This window comes from Aquarana catesbeiana, linkage group LG03 (genome assembly GCF_042186555.1).
Source record: "Aquarana catesbeiana isolate 2022-GZ linkage group LG03, ASM4218655v1, whole genome shotgun sequence".
NCBI lineage: Eukaryota > Metazoa > Chordata > Amphibia > Anura > Ranidae > Aquarana > Aquarana catesbeiana.
In genome coordinates this window covers 219,309,416-219,331,478 of record NC_133326.1, presented here as the reverse complement: position 1 = coordinate 219,331,478, position 22,063 = coordinate 219,309,416, and the positions used below count along the sequence as shown (strand labels likewise).

General features: G+C 44.2%; 1 protein-coding gene across 1 annotated transcript in view; it reads right to left on the bottom strand.

Annotated features, from left to right (window-relative positions):
* SLC13A1 (solute carrier family 13 member 1) overlaps nucleotides 1–22,063 on the bottom strand; it is a 96,684-nt gene that overhangs the window by 6,188 nt on the left and 68,433 nt on the right. Inside the window, exons 9-14 of the mRNA XM_073619787.1 lie at nucleotides 17,196–17,315; nucleotides 16,362–16,460; nucleotides 16,180–16,281; nucleotides 11,242–11,345; nucleotides 3,817–3,926; nucleotides 1,943–2,104 (exon numbers count right to left, since the gene is read on the bottom strand). Coding sequence (XP_073475888.1) covers nucleotides 1,943–2,104; nucleotides 3,817–3,926; nucleotides 11,242–11,345; nucleotides 16,180–16,281; nucleotides 16,362–16,460; nucleotides 17,196–17,315 — 697 coding nt within the window. The remainder of the gene's footprint in view (nucleotides 1–1,942; nucleotides 2,105–3,816; nucleotides 3,927–11,241; nucleotides 11,346–16,179; nucleotides 16,282–16,361; nucleotides 16,461–17,195; nucleotides 17,316–22,063) is intronic.

Here is a 22,063-nt window from a genome sequence, read left to right as displayed (position 1 = left end):
AGAAAGTTGACCACCACTGATATATATGCTTAAAGAGACTATCAGGGATAAAAATGCTGCAGGTATATAGTGTGGGCACCTAGTGGAGCTTTTCCTATCAAAATGCCCATAAATATTTAGCTATAACTGCAGCCATTTGACGACTGCTGCAGGTAGGTTGCAGGCACCTCTACAGTAGAGTGAAATTTGAGTTTGACCCAAAAAGTCATTTAACCTGAACTCCAGATGTTTGGCACACATTTCAGTATACCTTCCATAAACCAAACCCAGATATGTTTGGCTCATGAATACTCCACAGCACGGGGGTCAAACTGTCGGCCCTCCAGCTGTTGCGGGACTACAAGTCCCATCATGCCTCTGCCTGTGGGAGTCATGGTTGTAACTGTTAGCATTGCAATGCCTCATGGGACTTGTAGTCCTGCAACAGCTGGAGGACCTCCAGTTTTACACCTGTGCTCTACAGTATACCAGCACTTTATACCTGCAGGTGTTTTTACCTTGAGTCTTTTTATTCTTTTGTAACTTTAACAGAGTGGTACAGTGGAGCTGTTTCTTTTAAACACCTTTTATTTGAATTTACTAGTAGAATGGCGACAGAGACTTGCAGCACTGGGGCTGCAGGTTTAGGGAGTTAGTAGCCTATGCAGCTTTTGACCCTGTTGAAAATGTGATCACTGTGGGTGGCAGTGGAAGTCAGCCATTTACAAAAAAAAATGTGACTTTGGTAAAGATGAACTGCAGAGTAGCCAAGACAAGCAGCTCTGAGGGGTTTGGGTGTGGCACAGCAAGACACAGAGGGGGAGAGTAAGAGCCGGTTCACACTGGGACGACTTGTCAGGTGACTTAGCCGCCTGACAAGTCGCGTCCCGTTCTGTACAATGGAACCGTTCTAATTGGAGGGATGCCCCGACTTAGAAAAAGGTTCCTATACGACTTTGGGGGCGACTTGAGGCAACTTGCATTAACTTCTATATAGAAGTCGTTTTGCAAGTCACCGCTGCAAGTCGTGCTGCCTCAGTGTGAACCGGCTCTTACTAGAACTGGTGCACACATAATCTGGTGCAGCTGTGCATAGTAGCCAATCCGTTTCTAGGTTTAATTATAAAGCTTAATTGATCAAGCTGAAGTTATAAGCTGATTGGTCAGCTGCACCGGATTGTGTGTGCATCAGTGTTAGTAAATCTGCCCCAAAGGATCTTAGTGACTGAAGCAAAAACAATGATGCCTGCTTATTAATATACACTGAAGAAATAAAGTCCTCCCTTCTTTTCAACTGGTGTTGCCTGTTACCTGCTATTATCACTTGCATTCAGCAACTGTACCATGTTATCCCCTGCTAAAGTGCTTTCCCTTTTAGAGCCACAGTGTTCTAAAATGATTCAAAATGGTATTATTGAGCACTGACAGTATATTCTTCTGCAGCACTAACAGTAACTAACATAGTTCTGGAGCTGTCAGGTCACCATTTGGTATCATAGTTAATAAAAATTAAAAGGTCAAGATAATGACAATAAATATAGTGGTGTCGCAATCTCGGCCTCTTCATTTTTTTTGAACTGCAGTACTGCCACATTTTAACACAGTTGCAGGGTTTATCTAGACATATTATGGTATGTTGCTTTTTTAACTATTTTAACTTAATGCCAATGCTAAAGGTCAAATACAATATGGCTCATTACTATAGTGTCTAAAGTTCATCTTTAACCTTTACAATCAATATTGTTGCTATTTTTGTCATAAATCCAAAGGTTTCAGCTGGGACGATACATAAGATAAAAATGAACCCAATACAGTATATCTAAAGCTATACAATATATGCTAATGTTTACAAATATATTGTGAACATTAGGATTATCATATATGCTACATTATATCCTCTAATTAATCAAAATTATGTTGCAATTCTTGCAATGACCATAAATATGACTTTTTTTCAACTCACCAATGGAGCCAATATAGGTAAGAATATGGTAATTGTTGCAGGATTGCTGGCAACTTCAGTCACCGAAGTCACAATTACACATGCAATGAGAACCACACTCCAAATAGGTAATGAGCCAAGTGGAGTCATCTTGTTCCCTATCCACTGTGACAGTCCAGAAACCTGCAATGGGATAATGAAAATTATAGCTCTAAGAACTGCTAATGCAAATACAGCAAATTGGCACAGATCAATGACACATACAATATTTTTTTCCTCTTTTAGGCTAGGTTCACACTAGAACGTGGTGTGGGAAACGTGCATTCTGTGCACATTACTTGTACTGAGTTCAAAACGCACTGCAGTTGCGATCTGCAGCAGGTGTCAGTTAAAGGAGAAGTACAGCCAAAACTCATTTGGCTGTACTTCTGGGGATCACAGGAGTGCAGTTCGTTTTGCACTCCTGTGACCCATTTTCAGCAGACAGTGGGCTGAATTTGAAGTCACAGGCTCTGGAATGATCGCAACAATATGATCAGGATCCACCCAGGAGCCTGGACCGGCACCCAGCTCAGCCTCTCAGTGAGCCGCTGAGAGCCTGAGTCAGCCATTCCCCCTTCCGCCCCCTCCATAAACCAGCTGGTGACTGACAGTGACCTGCTCTCTCAGGGAGCTCTGAGAACTGAGTGATCGGCCTTGTTTGATTGCTCAGTTCTCAGTGTTAGAGCCGACTCAGGACAGATGCAGCATCAGACCGATGCTGCATCTACTTAGGTAAGTATGATTTCAAAAATGAATCCCATACTTCTCTTTTAATGACACCCCACAAGTAGGTTGCTAATGCAGTGCTTTGCTTGCACTGTATCACATGCAATCCAGTTGCAGTGCGTTTCCAAAAGTAATGCATGCAAAATGAATGGACTTAAACTGCAGTGCAATGAATTGCATGTGACTCACACAGAAATGCGCAGTGTGTTCCAGTGCAATTCATATTGTGAGATGGGGCTTAGCTTACACGTTCAGATGGCTGTTCTTCACTTTTGACTTTTGTAGAGTGTATTGTACAGCCAAAACCCTCTGTTTTGTTTATTCTTTGCTGCTGTGTAGACGCAACAGGATGTAAGAGGAAATCTCTACAAAGTGAGGAGAATTCCCCCATTAAAAAGTTGTGATCACAGCAGGTGTCCATATTGGAAAACTTTCTGGCCTCCACTTGTACTGGTGACAACTTTAGAATTTTGGATTTCCCACCACTTTCTGTCTCACTGATAGTGGTCATCAGTACCCAGCAGCTACGCAAGATACAATAAAAATCAGACGGAGGCTCTAATCCTTAAACAATACATCTAAAACAAACAAAAAATGGCTTCATACTCTTTTGTAAAAAGTCCTATGGTTCTACCAGGAATATGTTGATTGTGTAAAATGTGCAAAAGTAAGCCCACCTGGGGAAGGTGTTATGGAGCAAGGACTGCAACATATGTTCCATTTGACAGTATACAGTATTAGTACAAGCTTAGCAAACAAAAACTCCCCATGTTTTACAAATACCAGTCATCTAATGAGCACTTTAAGGAACACATGCCAATATTTCCCTTTTGATGATTGGGTGTATAGGCCCTTATTATAAAAAAAAAATCACGTCTAAACTTACACAACTCATTAATGTTCTGAATATCAAACTTTGCTGTTTCAGTGTAGATAGTGTTCATTTTGTAGCTTAAATATAATTGAACGTTACTCATCATGTTAACTTCTTACTGAAGGAATAACATACCACAGAAATAATCTCACAAATGAAAAGAAAAACATTTGGGGAAACTGAAAAATATTACCAGTAGTAAACTGCTTTTCATCATTAATATGAGAATGACTAAAAGACAAAAACATATTACCTCACATCCTTCTGCCAATGCAAATCCACCACCAACAAGAATAGCAATATCCCAAGGCATACAGGCCTGAAATTCTTTCCACGTGATGAGTGGGGCATAATCAAAAGAATCTGTTGAATGTAAGAAGGATCTCTATTACAAATAATGGGAATAAACTGCCAAGGTCAATGCAAGTGAAATACGTTTAAGAACCACTGTTTGACAGGCACAAGAGCTTGAACTTCAGGATGCAATGTTACCTAGCTCTGGGAGGGCCAAGCAGTGTGTCTTAATCTAAAGTGTAAAGTCTATTTATATGTATTCTAAGAGGACATGGGTGCTTGCATTATATGCACATCTAAAGTTGAACTGTACACTCCACCTATCAAGAGTCTGCAAAATGAGAAAGGGTTACATGTTTACGTGCGCTACAAAAAGTTTTGGAACTTTTTTCAGAAAATCTCTCCTTCAATTCTTCTGCTTTGACCCACAAACAGTGTGATGTTGCAAGAAAAATAAAATGTTTGCATTAGTTGTATACAGTATGTAGTTTGGTAATTGTGATTAGGGATGAGCCAAACACCCCCCGGTTCGGTTCGTGGCAGAACATGCGAACGGACCGAAAGTTTGCGCGAACATTCGAACACCATTAAAGTCTATGGGACCCGAACATGAAAAATCAAAAGTGCGAGTTTTAAAGGCTAATATGTAAGTTATTGTCCTAAAAAGTGTTTGGGGACCTGGGTCCTGCCCCATGGGACATGTATCAATGCAAAGAAAAGTTTTAAAAATGGCCATTTTTTTGGGAGCAGTGATTTTAATAATGCTTAAAGTGAAAAATTAAAAGTGAAATATTCCTTTAAATATCGTACCTGGGTCTGACTATAGTATGCCTGTAAAGTGGCGCATGATTCCCGTGTTTAGAACAGTCCCTGCACAAAATGACATTTCTAAAGGAATAAACGTCATTTAAAACTGCTTGCGGCTGTAATGTAATGTCGGGTCCCGGCAATATGGATGAAAATTATTGAGAAAAACGGCATGGGTACCCCCCAGCCCATTACCAGGCCCTTTGGGTCTTGTATGGCTATTTAGGGGAACCCAGCACCCAAATTAAAAAAAGAAAAGGCGTGGGGCTCCCAGGCCCTATATACTCAGCAGTATACAGGCGGTCCAAAAAAGACAGGGACTGTAGTTTTGTTCTTAAGTTGAATCTGTTTTTGGAATTGTAATTTGGAACAGGTACATTTTGTAAGTGTAGCTCCAGCCAAAAAATCAATTTATAAGCTTTTTGGATAACATAGGGAAGGCTTATCACCCCTGTAACATTTGTTTTGCTGTTTGTGCCCCTGTTCAGAAGATTTCACCTCACTTTCTCTCACATATTAATTCTTACAGGAGAGAATTTCCCTTGCTAGGGGTAGATTTCCTCTCACTTCCTGTCTCCCTCCGTTTGTAAGTAGGAGTTGTTTGTAAGTCGGATGTTTGAAAGTAGGGGACCGCCTGTATATACTATACGGCCTGCCATATATACTCTGCAGAAAATTGGGCCTTAGGTGTTGGTAGTACCAGAACACTGTAAGCCCTCACAGTTACTCTTGGTAGGCGCTGGAATGGGCCCTACTGTGAAATATTATATCAAAAATTCGAATTACATGCCCCTGTTGAACAGGGGCAGAAAAAATGGGCCTTTGGTGGTGGTGTGGTGGTGGTGCCACAACACTGTAAGCCCTCACAGTTACTCTTGGTGTGCGCAGGAACGGGCCCTGCTGTGAAATATTAGATCAAAAATTGTAATTACAGGCCCCTGTTAAACAGGAGAAGAAAAATTGGGTCTTAGGCAGTGGTGGTGGTGCCACAACACTGTAATCCTTCACAGATTCTGTTGTTGAGTGCAGGAACAAGCCCTGCTGTTAAATATTTGATCAAAAATTGTAATTACACACCCCTGTTAAACAGGGGCAGAAAAATGGGCCTTAGGCACTGGTGGTGGTGCCGCAACACTGCAACCCCTCATAGATACTCTAGTTGAGCGCAAGAACGAGCCCTGCTGTGAAATATTATAGCTAAAAATAGTAATTACACGCCCCTGTTAAACAGGGGCAGAAAAATTGGGCCTTAGGCACTGGTGGTGGTGCCACAACACTGCAACCCCTCACATATACTCTAGTTGAGTGCAAGAACGAGCTCTGCTGCGAAATATTACAGCAAAAATTATAATTATACGCCCCTGTTAGGCAGGGGCAGAAAAATTGGGCCTTAGGCACTAGTGGTGGTGCCCTGAAACAAAAATGTTCTTAGAAGCTATCAACATGAACACTAAGGAGAAATAAGATAGTCACTCAGCATACCAGGATAGTCACTCAGCATAGGCAGTCTTCAAGGGATCTCACATTCATAGAAAAATTAATCGGTTACATCAGCATTAGGTGCTTGGTAGCTGGTGATCCAAGACTGATTAATTTTTATGAAGGTGAGCCGATCAACTGAGTCCGTGGACAGGAGTGTGATTGGTTACAAAGCCTCCAGCAGCACTGAATGTGTGTTCAGAAAGAAAGATGGGTGCAGGACAAGCCAGTAGCTCAATTGCATATTGTGCAAGCTCTGGCCAGTGATCCATCCTCAAGACCCAGTAACCCAGAGGATTTTCGGTTGGAAAGGTCTCCAAGTCTGATCTTGCCCCTAGGTATTCCTGCACCATGTAAATCAGATGCTGGCAATGGTTGCTGGAACTGATTAGATCTTGGGGCTGCGGACTAAAGAATTGTCTGAACGCATTGGTCAGACGCCACCTTCTCCACCGCTCCTTCTGTGACTGACCGAAGCCTCAGTAACACGTTGTCCAGGAGGACTAGGAAATTGTAACCTCCCAGGCTCTGGAAACGCATTGAACAAACCTTTCTGCAAGGCCTCCCAAAGATGTTTCATCCTCTGCCCCCTCTGTGAAAGCTGGATAAGTTCCGCAACCTTACCCTTGTAACGTGGATCAAGAAGGGTTGCCAGCCAGTAATGATCCCTCTCATTGATACCACAAATCCGAGGGTCCTTTCGCAGGCTTTGCAGGATCAGGGAGGCCATGCAGCGAAGGTTTGCTGAGGTATTCGATCCGGAGTCCTCTGGGTCACTAAGGATGACATGATCCACAGCCAACTCCTCCCAGCCAAGTACAAATCCATGGGTTTCTGGGGACTGAAAACGATCCCTTAAAGACTGCTGCTGATGCTGAGTGCTAGGCTCCACCTCCATGCTGACACAATCCTCATCCTTCTCCTCCTCTTCCTGTGTGATCAGAATACTGTGCCCGCAGGAATACTGTTTGGATAAAGGGGGCCTTGAGAGGTAAGGAAGTCCTCCTCTTCCTCCCTCTATTCTGCCTCAAGTGCCCTGTCCATTATTCCACGAAGCGTGTGCTCCAACAGGAAGACAAGAGGGACAGTATGCATGCACTGTCACTGCTCACCATCCTCATGGTCTCCTCAAATGGTGACAGGACAGTGCATGCATCCTTGATCAGTAGTCACTGGCGTGGCAAAAAAATAACAGGCTCCCCTGACCCTGTCCTGGTGCCATAATCACACAGGTACTCATTGATGGCCCTCTGCTGTGTGTGCAGTCGCTGCAGCATTGCCAACATTGAGTTCCACCTGGTGGGCATGTCCTAAATGAGGCGGTTCTTGGGCAGGTTGCATTGCTTTTGAAGGTCAGCCAGCCGAGCACTGGCATTATATGACCGGCAGAAATTCCCATAGACTTTCCTGGCCTGCCTCAGGAGATCCTGTAAGCACGGGTACCTTCACAAGAACCGCTGCACCACCAAATTAAGGACATGAGCCAAACAGGGAACATGTGTCTCTGACGGAGGGCAGAGAGGAGGTTGGTGCCATTGATGCAAACCACCATTACTGGCTGAAGCTGGCGTGGCATCAACCACCTCTGAGTCTGCCCCTGCAGAGCTGACAGAATCTCTGCCCCTGTGGCTCCTGTCCCCTAAGCAGACCAACTCAAGCACCGCATGGCATCTTTTTGCCTGAGTGCTTGCGTAGCCCCTTGAACGCCTACGGAGCACCACTGGTTCGGAGGACAAATCTGCAGAGGAAGAGGCCATAGAGGAAGAAGAAAAGGAGGGGTGGAGGAGAGAGGTCTGGCAGAATCACCACTACTAGCATTTTGGAGGTACCGCACATTCCATAAATTCACGAAAGGGGACAGAGTCTACCAGCTGAAAAGGCAGCAGTTAGAGTGCTAGCAATTTAGCCAAACTAGCATTCAGCCGCTGAGCATCTGGATGGCTGGGATCAAATTTCTTTTGACAGTTTAGCAACTGGGGTAGGGAAATTTGCCTGCTACAATCGGATGTTGGTGTAGCCATAGCAGATTGCCCGCAAGTACTTGGCACACATAATTCTACACCTTCATTCCTCTCAGTGCAGGTTTCTGAGAGGACTGAAGGTATAGTGTGGTTGAAGATCCCAGCTGATGAGGAGCAAGGAGAGGTCCGCCTTGTTCTTTGGTGTGGGTCTTTATAGTGCTGTTGCCAACGGACTGCATGGGAGGTCGACATATGTCTGGTCAAGCATGTGGTGCCCAAGCAGCTGCTGTTTTGGCCACGCTTGATACACTTCAGACATATGTTGCAAACAGCGATGGTGCGATCTGCTGCACATGTATCAAAAAAGGCCCACACCAAAGAACTTTTCAAAATACGGGGGGGATTCAGCAGCGTCCTGCACATGTGGAGCTCTGCAGTGTGATGCAGTCGGGTGGCTGCCCTTAAGCTGGCCCCTGGAGGGCATCCTGCCTCATTGGAGATGTGCCTCCTCCTCCTCCTCCTCTCTTCTATCAGGCACCCACGTAGAATCAGTGACCTCATCATCCCCTCCTTCCTCATCACTGGAGCAAACCTGGGAGTATGCTGCAGCTGGGGGAACATGACTGCCAGTTTCTTGTCCTTCTTGGGCACCCATTCTCTCTGGGCTCACGTTACTGCCTTCCTCAACCTGGGTACCATCATTGGAGCCTTCAAAACACTGCACATCCTCTTACAGCATGTACACTGTGGCCGAACAGTTCGGGGGACTCCTCTGTGCATGATGGTGGGGCTAGGGAAGGAGTGACTAATGACATTGAGCCGATGGATGCTTTGGCAGCTGCATTGGCAGGCAAACTACTCTGAGCCTGGGTGACAGAGGATGAGGGGGATGAGGACGGCTTAGTTATGCACTCTACCAACTCTTCTGCATGTTGTGGATCAACGCGGCCAGCTGCTAAAAAAAAGGACAAGCGTGTCCCACGGCCATGTCCTGAGGATGCACTGTGTCCACGACCAGCACTGTTGGCTGTAGACACAGAGCCTGCTTGCCACCTTTTAGTGGCCTGTGAGCATCTGCCTCTCCTTGGTGGCCTTCCAGACATACTGTAAAATTTTATTAGCAAATCACCGCCTGAAGTTTACTAGAAAAAGTACACCAGGAATGACCTGCAGTCAGATATAGGCTTGGCTAGACTAGAATGCAGTAGATATATATATGTAGGAGACTGTATATATGTATTTAATGCACTATAGATCACTGAATCACCTGCCTGCCTGCCTGAAAGTATATTTGAAAACGTACACCAGGAATGGCCTGCAGTCAGATATAGGCTTGGCTAGACTGGAATGCAGTGGATATATATATGTAGGAGACTGTATATATATATATTTAATGCACTGCAGATCACTGAATCACCTGCCTGCCTGAAAGTTTATTTGAAAACGTACACCAGGAATGGCCTGCAGTCAGATATAGGCTTGTCTAGACTAGAATGCAGTGGATATATATATGTAGGAGACTGTATATATATATATTATGCACTGCAGATCACTGAATCACCTGCCTACCTGCCTGAAAGTGTATTTGAAAACACACACCAGGAATGGCCTGTAGTCAGATTCAGGCTTGGCTAGACTAGAATGCAGTGGATATATATGTAGGAGACTGTATATATATTTTATGCAGTGCAGATCACTGAATCACCTGCCTGCCTGCCTGAAAGTATATTTGAAAACGTACACCAAGAATGGCCTGCAGTCAGATATAGGCTTGGCTAGAGTGGAATGCAGTGGATATATATATGTAGGAGACTGTATATATATTTAATGCACTGCAGATCACTGAATGACCTGCCTGCCTGAAAGTGTATTTAAAAATGTACCAAGGAATGGCCTGCAGTCAGATATAGCCTTGGCTAGACTAGAATGCAGTGGATATATATGTAGGCAACTGTATATATATATTATGCACTGCAGATCACTGAATCACCTGCCTGCCTGAAAGTGTATTTAAAAATGTACCAAGGAATGGCCTGCAGTCAGATATAGGCTTGGCTAGACTAGAATGCAGTGGATATATATGTAGGCAACTGTATATATATTTTATGCACTGCAGATCACTGAATCACCTGCCTGCCAGAAGTATATTAGAAACAGTACACCAGGAACAGCCTGCAGTGAGATATAGCTAAACTGTATGCATTGGATATATATATATATATATATATATATATATATATATATATATATACACGAGACTGACTGTATATATATATATATATATATATATATATATATATATATATATATATATATATATATATATATTAAATACACTGGAGCTAACTGAATCACCTGCCTGCCTGAAGTATATTTATACTAGGAACAGTACACCAGGAACTGACTGCAGTCAGATCTAGCTAAACTGGATACAGTGGATATATATATATATATATATATATATATATATATATATATATATATATATATATATATATATATATATATATTAAGTGCACTGCAGCTAACTGAATCACCTGCCTGCCTGAAGTATATTAGAAACAGTACACCAGGAATGGACTGCAGTCAGATCTAGCTAAACTGCATACAGTGGATATATACAGTGGGGACGGAAAGTATTCAGACCCCCTTAAATCTTTCACTCTTTGTTATATTGCAGCCATTTGCTAAAATCATTTAAGTTATTTTTTCCCTCATTCATGTACACACAGCACCCCACAGAAATAACCCAGTCGTAGGGATTATGAACTACGGTATGGCTGTTTCCATCCAAGATAGACCTTTTAAACCATTTTATTGAAATAGATTTTTCTGCAAGCAATACACCATGTTTCAATTATAAAATCTGAATATCAACGATGTAAAGATTACATTACAAATGAGAACTGGATAAAAAAATATGATCACCTAAAAGAAATCTATCAATGTAGTTGGATATGAATTTTAGGAAAGTGGAAATTGACTGACTGATATAATCTTTACATTTCCAAATTTGTATTTGAAATAGATTTACAAATAGTCTGAAAAAAGAGGCACGTGCTTTATGTAAGGACTGTTCATGCATTTGACAAAATTAACTTCTGTGAAATCTGTTCCTTTTTAGGAGAATACTCAACTGTTATTGCCAGTGTTTTTTCTTTTCCAAGGATATGCAGGGATGATAAAGAAAAGGAGACCCAGCAGTAAAGCTGAAGTAGAGTCAGTAGCAAACCCACGGTAACTAGAAGTAAAGTTTAATAATATATTAAAATGACCCTTTTATGGAAACGTCTCATAGAATGCAAAGATAGAGAAAGAAAATAAATATTTTAACGTAATGACTGTATGTTTTATACAGAAAGCCATTTCCCTTAATGGTGAAATAATTTATATTGTATTTATTTATTACAGGTATTTATACAGTGTAAACAATTTATGTAGTGCTTTACATATATTGTACATTCATATCAGCCCCTGCCCTCAGGGAGCTTACAGTCTAAAGGTCCCTAAATCTCATGCATACATACATAAACTAGGGCCAATTTAGACAGGAACCATTAAACCTACCTGCATGTCTTTTGTAATGTGGGAGGAAACCAGAGTACCCAGAGGAAACCCACGCAGGCACTTAGAGCACTGTTTTAATAGCATTACTTTCTATTAATTGTTAGTTTTGTCTATACAAAGCTGGCAGATTTATTAAAAATTAGTTTGGCACAAACTCTTCAGAAAATGTAAAAATAAATGCTAATAATAGAGCACTGAAATTTTTTAAAAATCTTAAATGGGTTTTTTTGTTTACTTGAAATTATTAGTTACTAGCACCCCTTCCTCTCCTAATACAAGATAGTTAGCCAAATAGCTTTAAATAGTTCAGTGTTTAGTAGACTCTGACATTCTACCCATTTACCTAGCCTCTGGAGATGTCAGCAAAGCCTGCCTGGAACCACTTGGGGAATCATTGTCAATACACCCAGGAGCAAATTCCAGCAAATTCAAAGTGCAAACATTTGCTTCTGTTTTGACAATGGCACCAGATCTCTTTATCCACTTGATCGAGATCTGGTATTTGCGTCATTGGTGGGCAAGCTAAAACCTTGTACACACACAGGCAGAATGACGGGAGACATTTGCCGGTTCAGAAAAAAACGGCCGAGATTCTGCCCGTGTGTATGTTGGTCTGTCCGACAGAAGTCGGCCATTTGGCTGGCTTCTGTCGGACATGAATGCTGGAAAACCAGCAGCTGTCCGACTCCCGATCAGCACTCTCAGCCAATGGCAGAGAGTGCTGATCAGAGTGTTCCGGCGGGGGGCTTTCTCCCTGTCAGAGCACAATAGTTCAGCGGGGGAGATCGCTATACTAATCTTGCATGGTTAGTACAGTGTCTCCGACTGGAGCTGTCAGTTTTTTCGTGCAACCCACTGGGTTGTATGAAAAAAAAAAACCTGTTAGTGTGTACCTGGCTTAAAGGATCCAGCAAAAGACAGCCAACTCTCAATCATGTGGAAAAAAAAAAAAGGTAGGTGTGTCTTAGAAGAGTAGAATGACTACTAGACTAGGGGACAAAAAGGGAATAAAGTGCATAGGGAGTATTTGTTTTTTTTAAGGGTCACAAGTTACTAGGTAGAATCATAAAGTACATTAGAATAAGATTAATGATGGAGGTGCAAGATTTTCTTTAAAGGAGAAAGCTTTTTGGCCATGATTCTCATATGGGTCACAGTAGTGCAATTATTTCTGCTAGCTGGCGACTGACGTCAAAGAGCTGCTCCAGGCTCTGGAAGAATCCTGACCATATTTTTGAGGTCCACCCAGACGTTTGACCGGCAGCTAGCTCAGCCTTTCAGTGCACCCCTGAGAGCCTGAGCCAGCTGCTTCCACCCCCTCCACAGCCCAGCACTCCAGTGTCTGCTGGAGGGGCAGAATCACTACTCTCTGCTCAAAGTGGCCCGAGAAAGTAGCGATAAACAGTCATGTGATCACTTGGTTCTCGGCCCTAGAGCCAGCAGGGGACAGCTGCAGCATCAGATTGATTCTGCAGCCACATAGGTGAGTATGACTGTTTGTTTGTTTAAAATCCTACACTTCTCTTTTCCAGAGATACTGTCATCAACATACCAGTAAAGCAAGAAAAATGATTTTTTTTCTGGACAGTTTGAAAGCTTTTGGTTAAGAAGCTTGGAAAGTTGGGCACTGCCATATCGAACATATACCAATGCAAAAACTGTTTTAAATATACAGTTAAGCGGAGATCGGGTGTTTTTAGTATTTCTTACAGGGCAGCTTTAATACCATACAACACCTTTAAATAACAAGCTCGGGGATGCACTAAACCTGCACGTGAAATTACAGTAAAATAAAAAAAAAAAACTATTGCTGCTAATTGACATAACCTTCCCTGCTGGCTTCTGTTTGTAAAACAAAGCAGCCAGGGACTACAGGCTGATGCGATCAATGATATTAGCCGGTGTGACAGACTGGTTTGCTGAGTTTATCAGCTAGCCAGGGAGTTTTCATTTGCTATGAGAGTTCAGTGGATTAGGTTATCTTATATTGGCAGGTTGCTGGGGTGTCATTCCTTATGATTCTTAAATAATCTACATCACTGGATGAAGTAATTGACTAAGAATTCACACTATGTGACTTTTAAAAAAATAAAAATAAAGGGCTTTGTCATGCTTCGGGTACATTTATTTACATTTTCCCACTCTGTCTGCTGATGCAATTCTTTTACCCCTCCCATCACCTTCCTTCACCCACCTACATAACCCTTTTTTGTGGCTGCCAAGAACGGTGCAAAGAGGAATACTATATAGTGTCAACTGAGGTCTGTTGGCATGGACCATAAGGTGTGTTCCTGAATAGAAAACTGGTTACAGGGAGCGTGTCCAAAGGGTGGTGATAAATAACGTGTACTCAGACTGGTCTGGAGTGGTAAGCGGGGTACCCCAAGGCTCTGTCTTGGGTCCAATTCTGTCTAATTTATTCAGAAATGATATAGAGGATGGGATACATAGCTCAATCTCATTTTTTTGCGGACAACACAAAAATAAGCAGGGCAATAACTTCACATCAGGATATAGGAATATTACAGAAAGACCTGAACAAAATAAGGGAGTGAGCAACTACATGGCAAATACGGTTCAACCACTTGCCGACCAGTTCACGCACATTTACATCGGCAAAGTGGCTCCTTCCCGCGAATCGCTGTACCTGTATGGCGGCTCCTTTAAGAGCCATAGCAGGTGTGCACACACCGCTGGCAGGGGGACCCAATGCGCTTGGCCGGCGGCCGCAATGTTCGCCAGCCATGCGTGATCGTGCACACAAGAGCCAGAATGGAGATTTGTGTGTGTAAACGCACAAATCCCTGTTCTGACAGGAGAGGAGAGATAGATCGTCTGCTCCTAGTAATTAGGAACAACGATCTGTCTCCTCCTCTAGTCAGTGCTATCCCCCCCACAGTTAGAAACACTCATGAGGAAACACATTTAACCCTTTGATCACCCCCAGTGTTAACCCCTTCCCTGCCAGTGACATTTATACAGTAATCAGTGCATTTTTATAGCATTGATCACTGTATAAATATCAATGGTCCCACAAAAGTGTCAAAAGTATCCAATCTGTCTGCCGCAATGTCTGTCTGCCACAAAAATCTCAGAACACTGCCATTACTAGTAAAAAATAAATAAATAATAAAAATGCCATAAAAATGCCATAAATCTACTCCCTATTTTGCAGACACTATAACTTTTGCGCAAACCAATCAATATACGCTTATTGCGATTTTTTTTACCAAAAGCATGTAGAAGAATACATATTGGCCTAAACTGATGAAGAACTTTGTTTTTGCAGCAGTGTCTGCATAGTCTAAAGTTGATAAAACAATCACTTGCCAGCCCTTTCTCCTACACCGCTGCTCCGGTGTCAGTGTCATTATAAAACAAAGCTTGTAAATATCTCAATAGCTCTGTTTTTCTGGCTGCTCTCCTCCTCCCTAGCTTTAGCTTTAGATTGGAGGAGGAGAGCAGTCACGTGACCATCTATGTAACGTAACCAGAGAGCAGTCACGTGACCAGGTCAGTGGAAAAAACTGAGCTATGGAGGTATATGGAAGCTTCATTTTATAATATGAGTGGCACAGGAGGAGCAGTGTGGAAGGGGCTGGCAGTGATTTTTTCTTAACTGTAGAGAATGCTGGCAGCACTGTCCCAGGAGACTGGGGGTCTCCTGGAAGTGCAGTGGAAGGGGGCTGTGCACTGGATGGGGGGCTGTATACTGGGGAGGGGGCTGTGTACATGATGGGGGGGCTGTATACTGGGGAGGGGGGCTGTATACTGGATGGGGGCTGTGTACTGGATGGGGAGCTGTATACTGGATAGGGGGATGTGTACTGTATGGGGGGATGTATACTGGGGAGGGGGGCTGTGTACTGGATGGGGGGCTGTATACTGGGGAGGGGGACTGTGTTCTGGGTGGGGGTTGTATACTGGAGAAGGGGGCTGTATACTGGATGGAGGCTGTGTACTGCATGGGGGGCTTTATACTGGATGGGGGCTGTGTACTGGGGAGGGAGGCTGTATACTGTATGGGGGCTGTGTACTGGGGAGGGGGGCTGTATACTGTATGAGGGGGCTGTGTACTGGGGAGGAGGGCTGTATACTGTATGGGGGGGCTGTGTACTATGCAGGGGGAGGGGGACTGTGTACTGTAAAGGGGGCTGTGAAAAAAAAAATTACTTAAACTTCCCTCTTAAAATTGGGGTGCGTGTTATATGCTTGTTTGTGTTATACGACGATAAGTACGGTATATATTTAACTATGGATGACAGCTCTAAGTCTGTTGAGGTTGCTGATCCACTTCCAAGATGGCAGCACCCAGCAACAGTCTCAGGTTTTTTGGATGTCTACACAGGGGAGGCTTTCACAGGTAAATAACATGCATCAAATATGTTAAATGCGCACATAATCCTATGAGAAGATTTTTGTTGAAATTAATGGTCTTGTGACCAGGTCTCTTTACGTGACGGAGCTACAAATACTGGTTAAATAATAATGTTAGAAACAATCCTTACTTTGGAAATAGATTGGACCACCCAGGGAAAAATCCAGGATCTCTTGTAAACCACAGCAGAGCCATCAGCAGAAAAAGAATGAAGGTCATGATTTCTTGATAGCTACAAAATAACGTTTACAGAACTTTAGGACTCTTTATATGATTTCAACTATAATACCTACATATTTGTATTTAGCTTACCTGATAGGGCCAAGTTTTTTGTATTCTTCCAGGATGACTTTTGCAGAAGCCTTTTCTCGTTGTGATTTTTCTTTGCCACATCTAAACAACTCTTTAACGCTTAAAAGATACATATTCTGATTACTAATTGTTTTCACTATACATTTTGGATTTTGCTGTAGGGTGAGAGGCTGAACACGGACAGAATGCTAAAAAGATGTATGTGCTATTTGTTTGGGGAATCCATTATGGGGCACACTATTAGTCAGGAATAAACATGAGTTTAGGTGGTGCCTTGGACAAGAAGATATTTAAGTTTTTTTTTTTATGCTACAGATTTGCTGTACAAATCCCACCTGTGTTGTTGTTATGTTTTTTTTTAATGCCTTGCTAAATAAAAGTGTAGTAAATCCTACTTATTGGGTGTTCCTGTCTCATGCATGGTTTACAGCTCATGCCTGTCCATTTTATACCTTTTTTATACAAATATGCAATTATACTAATTTGAAATGTATGCAAGAATGTTTACTATGTAAGTCAACTGGTAAATTATAAACCATTTAAAATGAAAGATAAAATGAAAGACAATCACCTGCCACTTCTAAACTGGGCTTTGCAGTGCAGGAGATTACAAGACAGTAAATCAGTGACAGATTTGATATACTCATACTAGCTATATTCAAAAATCCATTTGAGGCTTTTTTTTTAACAGAAATATTATGTGTCCTACATATATTGTCAGGAGTTCGGCTTTATTCTTTAATATTTATTCTGTGTGCAAACTCTACTGCAATTAACATTTTTTAGTCCTGTTTCTTTAATACATAGCTCTCAACATAATTGAAATTTCCTTACTTGAATCCTAAGAAGAGCCATTGCAGCCAAAGCCATGAAAGCAGGAGCAGAATGATACTGACTGGAAGGCAAAGCACGAACCACGTTCCAAAATTAATTTCTCTACTCATAGGATATCGCCTAAAAATAAACCAGCAGACAAATGATAATGCCACCTTTTGTTTAATAGAATTAGGCAAAATGACAACTTGATCAATGCAGCCACTGTCAGGATGGATAATCATTTTAAGGAAACACCATTTACTAAGGTAGCAGAAGTGATTATTAAAGCTGAACTCCAGGCACGACATTTTAATTTAAATATTTTCCCCAATAGCTACAAAAGTATAGAAGTTTGATTTGTGTGCAAACCCTAATATTACCTTGTAAAACAACAGTGACATCATCACTCGGCTGCACATAGTCTGTGCACAGAGCAGAGCTGTATGTTTGGCCCACAAGGTCCATTGACAACAGATTGTCTAAAGAAAAAGAAAGTGCAGAGCTGACCAGTCTTACCTACAGAAAGCTGCTGCATAGAAGCAAAAATGCAGTAGTTGTTTCATGCTGAGTTACTCAACATTAGGGATGAGCTTCGTGTTCGAGTCGAACCCATGTTCGACTCGAACATCGGCTGTTCGATCGTTCGCCGAATTGCGAACGTTATGGGCCGTTCGCGCTAAATTCGTGTGGCGCGTCACGGCCCATAATTCACTGCGGCATCGCAGTGCATTGCTGGCTGATGATTGGCCAAGCATGCACTATGACCCGCATGCTTGGCCAATCACAGCGCTGTCAGTAGAGAGAGCTGTAATTGGCCAAAGCCAGGGTGGCTTTGGCCAATTATGGCTCAGGGGATTTAGTACACACCCCACACTATATAAGGCCGCCTGCACGGCGGCCCTGTGTAGTGTGTGTTCCGGTGTGCTGAGAGATAGAGAGAGAGAGAGAGACAGTGTCATTTGATTTGAGTTAGATAGATTAGGCAGAACAGTCAGTCAGTTAGCTGCACTTACAGTGTATTGTGTATATATATGCATCCCAGGTGTTGCATATATATATATACACTGTATTCAGTTTAGCTAGATCCGTTCCTGTTATCTTCTATCTAGACTATTTACATTTAATGCAGTGCGTCCTGCTCACAGTGTTCAGCTAGATCCATTCCTGCTATTTACATTTAGTGCAGTGCGTCCTGCTCACAGTGTTCAGCTAGATCCGTTCCTGTTATCTTCTAGACTATTTACATTTAGTGCAGTGCGTCCTGCTCACAGTGTTCAGCTAGATCCGTTCCTGCAATTTACATTTAGTGCAGTGCGTCCTGCTCACAGTGTTCAGCTAGATCCGTTCCTGCTATTTACATTTAGTGCAGTGCGTCCTGCTCACAGTGTTCAGCTAGATCCGTTCCTGCTATTTACATTTAGTGCAGTGCGTCCTGCTCACAGTGTTCAGCTAGATCCGTTCCTGCTATTTACATTTAGTGCAGTGCGTCCTGCTCACAGTGTTCAGCTAGATCCGTTCCTGCTATTTACATTTAGTGCAGTGCGTCCTGCTCACAGTGTTCAGCTAGATCCGTTCCTGTTATCTTCTAGACTATTTACATTTAGTGCAGTGCGTCCTGCTCACAGTGTTCAGCTAGATCCGTTCCTGCTATTTACATTTAGTGCAGTGCGTCCTGCTCACAGTGTTCAGCTAGATCCGTTCCTGTTAAATTCCTACTGACCGGCAGGCTTGTCTGGTTACAGTATATAAAGCTACCTGAAGAAAATTACAGGTGTTCTATTTGATCCTATTAGTACCACGGTCAGGCAGCTAGACTATTTACATTTAGTACAGTGCGTCCTGCTCACAGTGTTCAGCTAGATCCGTTCCTGTTATCTTCCTACTGACAGGCAGGCTTGTCTGGTTACAGTATATAAAGCTACCTGAAGAAAATTACAGGTGTTCTATTTGATCCTATTAGTACCACGGTCAGGCAGCTAGACTATTTACATTTAGTACAGTGCGTCCTGCTCACAGTGTACAGCTAGATCCGTTCCTGTTATCTTCCTACTGACAGGCAGGCTTGTCTGGTTACAGTATATAAAGCTACCTGAAGAAAATTACAGGTGTTCTATTTGATCCTATTAGTACCACGGTCAGGCAGCTAGACTATTTACATTTAGTACAGTGCGTCCTGCTCACAGTGTTCAGCTAGATCCGTTCCTGTTATCTTCCTACTGACAGGCAGGCTTGTCTGGTTACAGTATATAAAGCTACTTGAAGAAAATTACAGGTGTTCTATCCCAGCTTAGTGCAGCTACAGGCCATTAGTATGTCTGGAAGGCCAAGAAGGAGAGGCAGACAGTCACAAGCCAATAAGAGAGGGCAAGCAGGCTCTGTGTCTAGTGCTGGTCGTGGAGACGGTGCATCCTCATCAGCACGTGGCCATGGGACACGCTTGGCCTTTTTTTCGGCAGCTGGCCATGTTGAGCCGCAACATGCGGAAGACTTGGTCGAGTGGATGACCAAGCCGTCCTCATCCTCCTCATCCTCTCTCACCCATGCCCAGGGTGCTTTGTCTGGCAAAGCAGCGGCCTCTTCCCTCAGCTCAATGTCATCAGTGACTCCTTCCCTAGCTCCACCATGTCCTCATGAGGATTCCCTCGAACTGTTTGACCACAGTGTTGGGTACATGCTCCAGGAGGATGCCCAGCGTTTGGAAGGCTCTGATGACGATACTGAGCTCGATGAAGGCAGTAACATGAGCGCGGACAGAGGGGGTGCCCAAGAAGGACAGCAATCTGGCAGTCATGCTCCCCCTGCTGCAGCATACTGCCAGGTTTGCTCCAGTGATGAGGAGGGAGGGGATGATGAGGTCACTGACTCAACGTGGGTGCCTGATAGGAGAGAGGAGGAGGAGGAGGAGGAGGAGGAGGAGGCGGCAGCACATCACCAACGAGGCAGGATGCCCTCCAGGGGCCAGCCTAAGGGCAGCACATTGACTGCATCACACCCCAAAGCTCCACATGTGCAGGGCGCTGCAGTCTCTGCGCGTTATTCAAAAAGTTCTTTGGTGTGGGCCTTTTTTGAGACGAGTGCATCAGATCGCACCGCTGCTATTTGCAACATATGTCTCAAGCGTATCTCGCGTGGCCAAAATATCTCCCGCTTGGGTACCACATGCTTGACCAGACATATGTTGACCTGCCATGCAGTTCGTTGGCAAGCGTATCTAAAAGACCCACACCAAAGAACAAAGAGGATCTCTCCTTGCTCCTCATCAGCTGAGATTTCCAACCCCACTAGACCTTCAGTCCTCTCTGAGACCTGCAGTGAGAGGAATGAAGGTGTAGAATTAGGTGTGTCACAGCCAAGTACTTGTGGGCAATCTGCTTTTGGTACACCGACGTCAGATTGTACCAGGCAAATTTCCCTGCCCCAGCTGCTGCACCGCCGAAAGAAGTTTGCTCCCAGCCATCCACATGCCCAGCGGTTGAATGCTAGCTTGGCAAAATTGCTAGCACTTCAACTGCTGCCTTTTCAGTTGGTAGACTCTGCCCCCTTCCGTGAGTTTGTGGAATGTGCGGTTCCTCAGTGGCAGGTACCCAAACGCCACTTTTTCTCACGGAAGGCGATTCCGGCTCTCTACCGGCATGTGGAAGGCAATGTCCATGCCTCGCTGGACAGGGCGGTCAGCGGTAAGGTGCATATTACCGCTGACTCATGGTCCAGCAGGCATGGACAGGGACGTTACCTAAGTTTCACGGCGCATTGGGTGACTCTGCTGGCAGGTGGGAAGGATGCAGGACAAGGTGCAGTAGTGTTGGAGGTTGTTCCGCCACCACGCCTCCAAAATGCTGATTGTGACACACCTCTCTCCTCCACCCCCTCCTCTTCTTCTTCCTCCATGGCCTCTTCCTCGGAACCAGCGGTGCTCCGTAGGCGTTCAAGGGGCTACGCAAGTACGCAGGCCAAAAGATGCCATGCGGTGCTTGAGCTGGTGTGCTTGGGGGACAGGAGCCACACTGGGGCAGAGGTTCTGTCAGCTCTGCAGGGGCAGGTTCAGAGGTGGTTGACGCCACGCCAACTTAAGGCAGGAATGGTGGTTTGCGACAATGGCACCAACCTCCTCTCTGCCCTCCGACAGGGACAAATGACCCATGTGCCCTGTTTGGCTCACGTCCTTAACTTGGTGGTGCAGCGGTTCTTGGGCAGGTACCCGGGCTTACAGGATGTCCTGAGGCAGGCCAGGAAAGTCTGTGTGCATTTCCGCCGGTCATATAATGCCAGTGCTCGGCTGACGGACCTCCAAAAGGAGTTTAACCTGCCCAAGAACCGCCTAATCTGTGACATGCCCACTAGGTGGAACTCAACGTTGGCCATGCTGCAGCGGCTGCACACGCAGCAGAGGGCCATCAATGAGTACCTGTGCGACTATGGCACCAGGACAGGGTCAGGGGAGCTTGGTTTTTTTTCCCCACGCCAGTGGGCCATGATCAGGGATGCATGCACTGTCCTGTCACCATTCGAGGAGGCCACGAGGATGGTGAGCAGTGACAGTGCATGCGTCAGTGACACTGTCCCCCTTGTCCACCTGTTGGAGCACACGCTGCGTGGAATAATGGACAGGGCACTTGAGGCAGAACAGAGGCAGGAAGAGGAGGACTTCCTTAGCTCTCAAGGCCCCCTTTATCCAGACAGTGTTCCTGCGTGCCCGCCGATCACACAGGAAGAGGACGAGGAGGAAGAGGAGGAGGAGGAAGATTGTGTCAGTATGGAGGTGGAGCCTGGCACTCAGCATCAGCAGCAGTCTTTAAGGGATCAGTCCCAAGAAACACATGGACTTGTACGTGGCTGGGAGGAGGTGGCTGCGGACCATGTCGTTCTTAGTGACCCAGAGGACTCCG